Source organism: Papaver somniferum, chromosome 3 (assembly GCF_003573695.1).
Source record: "Papaver somniferum cultivar HN1 chromosome 3, ASM357369v1, whole genome shotgun sequence".
Lineage (NCBI taxonomy): Eukaryota > Viridiplantae > Streptophyta > Magnoliopsida > Ranunculales > Papaveraceae > Papaver > Papaver somniferum.
In genome coordinates, this window is record NC_039360.1 from 122,351,494 (window position 1) to 122,360,373 (window position 8,880).

Sequence of the window (8,880 nt, forward strand, 5' to 3'; positions counted from 1 at the left end):
TATGTGTGCGTTAGTGTAAACCGATTATAGTTGATGTTCATCACATCAACCCAGTATCAGTTTATAATAGGTGTACAATAAAAACTGATTCCAAAAGAAAATGGTTTACTTAAACCGTTATAGTTGATTTTTAGAAAATTTGATGAGGAAATTTCAGAGATTCATAGTTAAACCATCGTTGAGTTTCTCTTAATTTGTAGCAAAATATTCTTTCGAAACCCAAAAGAAAAAGAGAATTCAGTTGTTGTTTGTGATTAGGTTTTAGTTTTTGACATTGATGGAAATTAAAAAAAAAAAGGTTTTGATTAAAGATTGGATTGTTATTTGACATGATTATGATTTTTGTATTTGTTTTAGATAATTAGAATTATTAAGGTTTGTTTAACGGGTAATTTAGTATTTTAACGTATTTTAGACACTCCGTATCCCCTTCTCTAGGTTGGTTGAAGAAAAGCATAGGCCTCATATAAATACCCTCAGGCCTCAAATTAGGAAGGATAAATAAGTATGCGATTTACGGTCCCTACAACAACAACAGCAACAACAAAAAATGTGACATTTAATTTAATAGAAGGGCGATTTAGTTTGATTGTATCAGTTAGAAGATTATCGATACTAAAAAACAAGAGAGCATATCATATAGTTGAGAGGTCAGGTTGAACTGATTGCAGGTAGACCTAATTTTCTGACTAAGATTGACGACCCTGATGCCTCAGGTCTGCTTTTGGAGCCTTTTGTTTGTTGCTCCGAGTATTAGGACCCCCCCAGCAAGCAGATCTCTTTTTTTTTTGCTTTCTTTTTGAAGCATAGCAGATCTCTTTTGCTCATCAATAAACTAACTATTTTTGATCCAGCAAAAAAGGATACAGGCTCTGGCAATTTCCCTATTGGCATTGGCAGGGAGGCCTCTGTGTTGCTTGGCATGCACATTTACAGAACACCCCCCCTCCCCTCCCCGTTGAATCATTATTTTAGAGCAGATGACGAATTGCCTCATAATTACCTTTATAGACTTCATGTGATTCTCAAACAGGAGGGGGAGGTATTATCTTTATAGATTTCATGTGATTCTCTTTTCCTATTTCTCCTTTCTCCATTCAGGGATTTTTAGAGTGGTGGACCCTGTAGAAAAATACTACTCTCTTTTGGTATGCTTAAAACAATGAACACTCCCTTATAAAGCACATTCATAAATAACTTGTCCTTTTAATAATTTCAGCAAGAAAAATTAAAGTTCATTTCTAATAATTTGTAGCAAAATATTTAGCAAACTCGAATGCAATGTATAGGACCACTCACACTTGCACTGCAAACAGGGCCTACAAGTATAATGTTATAAACCTAACTTTTCTTCAACTTTCAAACTAAACATCAAACATCAGCTTTAATATGGATCTGTAAATTAACTAGACACACAACCAACAGCTACTCAGGATCCATTCAACAGAACCAAAGCTTTGCATTTATACATTGAAAACACCCAAAACTAAAAATAATAGAACAGGAACAAAAGCAAAACGAATGAACTGGGTCTCCTTAGGCATTTGACTGCATTGCCTTATACTCCACGAGAAGGCAACACCATTGTTCACAGGTGACATAATGCGGTTATCCCCCAGCGATTTCTTCCTCACTTGAGAGTGTTACGGTTGCATAGCGACAGTTTATTTCCCTGTCTCAAAGAACTAATTTTACCAGAACTAATCACACAATTAGTAAACAGGGTTATGATCAGGGCTGTCTGAATGCATGTCCATTGTTGAGTCATTGAAAGCAGGGGAATTTGAAACCCTGCTCTGGTGATGAATAAATATGTTCTCGTTATTGTTCCTGTTTAGATTTCCACTAGCTGGCATACCCAAATTGTTAGGATGAAAAGCTCCTTCAGATAACTGATAATGCTGAAGGTTTCGACGAACAGGACTGGATAAAGCATTAGAGAAGACTGAGTTCTTAACTTGATTATCAGAATTTGCCAGTCGAGGACCGCCACCTGGTACACATGAACCAGAGGAGACATGGCCGGATGAGTTCATACTGATGTTTGTTGGAGGGTGTTGATAATGCTGTTGGGTTAGCAATCTAGGAGACATTGGGTGGGGCTCCTCGGCACCGTAATCGAGCTCATTCTGCACAAAGACAAATTAAAAGTTTTTCCAATCAGGGTCATCTGGCAATTGCAGTATCAGTTTCGTAGAGACCTAGGAGAATAAATGCATTAAACCAGACAAGCAGCCACAAAAATTTACAACTTAAACATGGAACACTCAACGTGGACTCTGATTCAGACTTAAAGCATACACCATCAAGCAAAGAAAATGAAAATCTTAGTTTAGAAGCTAAGATCCGAGAAGCAACTACAACTTGTAAAACCTAGGACATGATGTGGGTTCAAATGGAAACATTTAACACCGTTTATCTACCAGTGGTTAAATATCATATATTTAGCATGTCCTTCTATCAGTTGGACTTACTTGGCCGCATTTGCTATCTAGAGTCAAACGACACATCAGCCATTCAGTTTACCAGAAAAAACCTGTAATCCAACTCAAGTTCGCAGAATATGTATCTTTCGGCATTTGGCGACATGAATCAGTTGACATCTCAAGCACTTTTCCCAAGCAAGTATGTGTAATATAATGGCTACCAAAATATGATGCTTGAATGGAGTCAAAACGCCTTAAGCAGCAATTTAGATAATTTGTAGGGCCAAAAGGCATAAGTACTGATTCAAAAAAAAAAAAAATTAAGGCCCAAAAAAAAAATGTGCCTCGAGGCATGCCTCGAATGTTTTTTTAACCATGCCCAAAGGCCAATTTACGTCTTCAGCTAGAAAAACAGATAACTAATGCAATCACAGCTTAAAAGGGCATTTAATAGTGTGCCTCGATCAAATTTGACATCATGGTACTTTCCGCATTCATGGGCTAGAGTTTGATGCTTGCACCTTTTCGGCTTAATAAATCTATAAACTGTAACTCGACTCATATTTGGAGAATAAAGATCTTCCCCATAAAAGCTTTACATGTTTCTTTCGAATCAAGGCCAAAATATACATGAAATGATGTGCAAATTTCAAGTGTAAAGAGAAGGTTAAACAAAATAAAGGCTATTGCACGTATGTAGAGAAGAAAATACGACTGGTCTGTTTGTTATTAGGGGCAGTAGATTAGTTTGTCCGAGTAAGATTAATTAATAACTTGGTGATTACATGTTCCGAAAGAGCCATGTTTGTTGTTAATTTTTCTAGCAAAAACACCTCGTGTCGCCTTCACGGTTTATTTTAACATTGAATGCAATAGATATGTATATCGTCACATTTAAACTAGTTCTGTGTTCTCGCCAACAGAAGGTGGTGAGAACTAATGAGACGCCTATCCTGCAACTACTCTTTAGTAAAGCAAAGATATGTGTCATTAACTTGGTACGAGATGCATCTTTTCATTTCCGGATGACATACAACATCTAGTTTATCCATAAGCAGCTAAGGAACTTAGGAATCGTAAACGAACCCATCCTTCTTTCTCAAAGGGACAGTAGGATAGATGAATCCCATAAGTTCATAAAACACACCTAAATCAAGTTACAGTATAACAATATAGTACTCTACAAAATATCAAATGAAGACTAAGGATTATTTATAATTAAAATATGTCCACCAATTGCATAATAGAAAGACAATTCTATGATTACTTTCGTAGGTGAAAACTATTAAACACCCTTATGGTGAAAAAGAATGAACAACTGAGCAAGAGAAAATACCTGAAGATAGTTGAGTATATCAGGAGTCATCACTCTTGATCCTTCCTCTTGTTGTCGTACAATCCACTGATAAAGTTTCTCCTACAAGAATCAAATATATCAGGGCGGAACCAACTAAAGCATAAAAAGTTTAAAAGAAAATGAACAAAATATGTAAAGTCAACATGTAGTCGGATAGGTTTCCTCCCACAGGGTTGCCATTTACCAACCGCTATTAACTCTTCAAAAATAAAAAACCTAGAAATTTCTAAATATCTAGAGGCTAGAGTATTTCGGGTGCTAGGCCAACGTATTGGACGCAGATTGTTCAATATTGTGTTGCCCCTGATTTTCATAAAAAAAAAAAAATCAAATGTGAGGTGTTCAACAAGAAGCAAACTAAGTATAATACTGGTACGAGTACCATTTAGGTCTTTTCCCACCAAATCCATACCATACAAAACTTAAATAACCTAATTCATACTACTGCTGCTAGATAATCGAAACTCAAACCCTAATCAAAACAAACAGTAATTTTTATTGATATAATTTAGTAAAAGCAAAACAAAGACCCCAAAAAATATCAAATTTGAAACCCTAACTTAAAAATTATTGGAAATTAAGATACAAATAATACCTGAGCATGGCGTTCACCAGCTTGGAAAGAAAGTTTCTGTTGATTCATGGCTTGTGTATAGAGTTGAGATAAAGAATTAGCAGCGTTACAGAAACTCGTATACATGGTTCGATCCACTTCGTCTAATCGACTTGCATCCGATTTAATTTAATTTTTTAAATAATTTAACTCTGTTCTTCTTCTTCTTCTCTTTCTCAGTCTGAAACGTAAAACTATGAACAATGATTGACCAACAGATGTGAGAATTTGGGAATTGCAGCTTTATATATATGCACCGCTCACGAGACCTGCACGTGTTGCCATTACCGTAGTCGTACTACCCTATAGATTGAGGATATTATGGTCATTAATTCGGAGGGTTATCAGTTATCCCCATATTAAACCGTAGGGGAGATCTCTGATCTTATAGATAGAATTAGAAACGCAAACTTAGATGGTGAGGATCAAGTTCAGAGGGTTATCCCCGTATTAAACTTCAACCAACTATTCAGAAATGGGTAGTTAGTTTGATGTCAAAAAAATTCTGTGAGCATCCAATGAGTCCGAATATAGTGGAACAAGAAGCAGCTTTGGCTTGGGGACATAATCATTTTCAGATTCGAAGGCATGCTAGGAATATGTTTATTTTCAGATTTTATGATTGGGGTTCCTATAGTTATGTGTTGGAGGAAGGATCATGGAGTTTTGATGGTTACTTGGGTTTTGATATTTAGATGGTTTTGGATTGACTGATGGTTAAGGATTTTCTTGTAGATTTGATAGAGATTTTCTTTTACGAAATATGAACTGAATTTTGATAAATTGCTGAATTCAAATACTGATTGCAAGTATTGCAAATGTTTTGGAGGAATTGAAATACAAATGAAAGAAAATCCTAAATGTTAAATCCTAACTCCATGAGTGCTTCAAACACCCAATACCTTAAATATCCAATAATTTCAGATAAATGCCTTGAGCCAATTTTTGTGAATTATTGGTAGGGTTCTGCCATCTGTGTTGGTCAATTTGTAGTATCCTCCGGCCACGGACTCAGCGACCATGAAAGGTCCTTCCCAATTGGAGTTCCTTGTAGAATGAAGACCGCGCTGAACTGCTTTGAGAACCAGGTCCCCTTCATGAAACTTGTTGGGCTTGGTCGATCGTGCCTTGAATATCTTCCGCTGATTCGGAATTCCCTGTTTGATGGAATTCCACGATTGTGGCCTGTATGGACACTCGCGCGGAAGAGAGTATCCAACATAGTGTTGATCATGCTTAGCCAAGTCTTCAGCAATAAACCTCTCGATGGGGTGACCGATTTGAAGAAGTTCTGAACCCAACCATTGAGTGTAATATTGCTGAGGTGAAGTTACCCACTCGTAGCTTTTGATGACTGCTAAATTATTCATGGGGAGAAGTCCCTGGACCATAGTAGCATATTTGAACATTTGTAATATTGGAGCAAGAGGAGGAATAAGACTTGCCTGAGCTCGAAACCTTCTGACAAAGGAGTGCGGATTTTCTCCGAGTTCTTGCGTAAGCCCCATCAGAGCTGTTACTTCTTCCAGATGCTCAAATGGTGGTGCGTCCTCTGCTTCGTCTTCCGTCTCGGAATCCTTGTCGATGACATGATGTGTTGAAGGCATCGTCGTCCTTTCAGCATGAACCCAAGTTCTCCCAAGGATCATGTCGTATTCAGGGTCTTCCCGGATTATGAAAAACTTGGCCTCAGTGCAGATCGATCTTTCCGTAACTTTGAGAGTGATGAAGTCGTCTGTGTTTCTGAAGATTCCTTCGTGATCCCTGATTGCTATGGGAGCGTGGGTGGCTTCCCGTCGAGTAATACCAGCATCTCTGAGAGTTTTCAAAGGGATGATGTTGACGGCGGTACCAACATCGATGAACGCCCTCTTGAACTCATTTCCTTTAATGTACACTGTGGTGAGCAGTCCCCAGTCATACATTTATGTGTCAGTGGCTGAAGGTCCGGTGATAGTCTCTTGGATCAGCGGACGTCTTCCGGACACGATGTGGTTCAGTGCAGCAAACATGTCTTTCCTTTGAGCTTTCGAAAGATACAACAGCTCGCAGACATGTTCGATCAGAGATTGGACCGTTTCCTTGACAGGAGGTTCGGAGATGGTAAAAGTTCTGACTGGGAGGGGTTTTTTGTGCACCCCCTCAGTCCCCAAGTTGAGCTCTCCTGATTCGACCTTTTCTTTGAATATGCGCTTCAAAATTTTGCAATGACTCGTGGGATGGATGACGTATCTATGGAAGCGACAATACCGAGGATTTTGCATGGCCTCTTCAGTTGGTTCCTTCTTGACATAAGGCAATTTGATTGCGCCGTCTTGAATCCAGGCATCGAGTAGTTCATTAACTTCTTCCATTGAACAGGGAAAATCAGGTGCTTCTGGATCTTCCGTATGCTGAGGAGGGATTTTCGAATTCTCCTTCTTGTGTGTCTTTGAAGGGGTGGAGGAAGTCTGCTTGTGTTGTGGTTCTGCTTTTCGCTTACTCCCTTCCGCGACAGCATTTGTTGAAGGTTGCAGGTTATACTGCTTGTTGATCAGATGCCTGCTTCCTCGAGTGTCTTTTGAATCTTCAGTCTTTGTTGACTTTGCTCTTTCCAAAAGAGCGGGTAGTGGTTGCCGACCTCTTCGCAGCTTCGTGAATCTCTGAGAAAGTCTGGAATCGAAGGTTTTCTAGCAAGGCCCTGTAGACCGGGAGCATACCATTGATGCACAAGTCCAACAGTTGTTGCTCCGTGACGTTTGGGTCATGACAATCCAGGGCTTGGACTCTGAACCTTTTCACATAATCATTGGGATTTTCACTGACCCTCTGAAACATTCTTCCAAGGTCGGAGAGGGTGACTTGTTCTGACACGAAGAAGTATTTCCTGTAAAATGCGTTAACCATTTCTCCCCAATTGTTGATGGTCTCTAGTGTGATGCTGTTATACCAGGTGTATGCCCTGCCTTTCAGAGATTTTGAGAATTCCTTGAGACGGACGACATGATTAGTTCATGTTCTCCCAAGGCTTCGAGAAAATGAGAGACATGTTCCCGAGCATTGTCAGTTCCATCATACAAGGTGAAAGTTGGAGAAACGTAACCTTTGGGGAGTGGAATCCTCTGTGTAGCGGCAGGATAAGGAGGTTGATGACGATGGTCATGCGATGCCTTGCCTTTTCCATGGTTCTATAAGAGGTGCTCCAGATCCTCGCGAGTGATGAAATTCGGTGATTTCTTCGCTGATGAGTTGTCTGCAGCAATTTTGTGGACTTCGCCGTCTTCTACTGTATGGATTGGAATTACTTCAGGACCGTCGTCCGAGGATTTATCCTTCTCCTTTCCCTTCTCTTGAGTCTTCTCTGACATCTTTTCAGTAAGAGTTTTGAGATAATTACACAGCTCCTTCTGTGTAGCAGCCATGTCAGTCTGGTTCTTTGCAAGAGTCTCCTGCGCTTTGATAAGATCAGCAATGGTAGGCGGTGGATCTCCTCTGAATTCTTCAGGGTGTCGTACGGACAGTGGATGACCTTCGGCTTGTGGAGGAGTAATGTCCCCACCATCAGTGTTGGAGGTCGGAATTCTCTCCGGGATATTCTGATTGTTGTTGTTGCTAGTGCTAGCACGGTTTGTGTTAGGATTCGTAACTGAACCTGGACTGAAATCAACCATCTTGTGAAATTGTTAGATTGCAACTGAGAGATTAATCTCTCACTGTGGTCGCCAATCTTTAGATGGGGCAAAACGATTTGCTGGTTTTTAAGGAGTTGAGGAGACGACCGTACGGAGGAGACTCCTCGAACCGAGCGAAATGTTAAACCTCACACAGATGCACCGCTGCAAAGGGGGTGCTTTAGATTCGAGAGATCAATCTGTAGTACTCCGGCCTAAATCAAGACAATGACCGTTCCAGAGTAAATTCTGTCGCAAAGAGGGAGATGGGTAGATCTGTAGGAGGGAAGCTGAGAAATGTGTGGAATCAATGGTAATCATAGATTGTGGGTGTGTGCATTACGAATATGATAAGCTCTGAGTGATTGAAATCGCTCAATTGAGAGTAGTTGCTCAATTGATGAGTTGATGATCTCGTGTTGTCGATGAGACATGAGATTGATGATACTGATGATGCCTCGATCATGATTCAGAGACTTATTTATATTGATGGAATTGTAGACACCATGATTCCATGAAGTGTGACAGTTGATGGAATCAAGGAGTGGGGAAGTGGAGATCGTGTTTGAAACCAGTTGCTCAACGTGTGGAGACTTGGTCGATTTTCCACCCACTACCTCGTGAATTCCTTCAACTGATTGCACGACTTGCTCAAGTTCCATCGTGTGTTTGAACACACGTGCCGTAGACCTCCAGACCAAAACCCTAAGTGATATCCCCCCAAGTGACACGATTGACGTCTCGTGATTTGTTAGTCAATTGATGACTTCGTGGTTTGATAGGACGATGAGTCCATGTAGTCGTTGAGTTGAACATGATGTTTTGAAACTCATG

The 8,880-nt window shown here is 39.9% G+C and overlaps 1 protein-coding gene across 1 annotated transcript; it reads right to left on the bottom strand.

Moving 5' to 3' along the window:
• Positions 1-1,218: 1,218 nt before the first annotated feature.
• LOC113357219 lies at positions 1,219-4,628 on the bottom strand. The gene is made up of 3 exons (XM_026600559.1): positions 4,379-4,628; positions 3,763-3,843; positions 1,219-2,129 (listed from the first exon to the last, which is right to left on the bottom strand). Exons 1-3 carry the CDS (start codon positions 4,481-4,483, stop codon positions 1,713-1,715), a joined length of 603 nt encoding a protein of 200 aa, XP_026456344.1. The 5' UTR covers positions 4,484-4,628; the 3' UTR covers positions 1,219-1,712.
• Between the last annotated feature and the right edge of the window lie 4,252 nt (positions 4,629-8,880).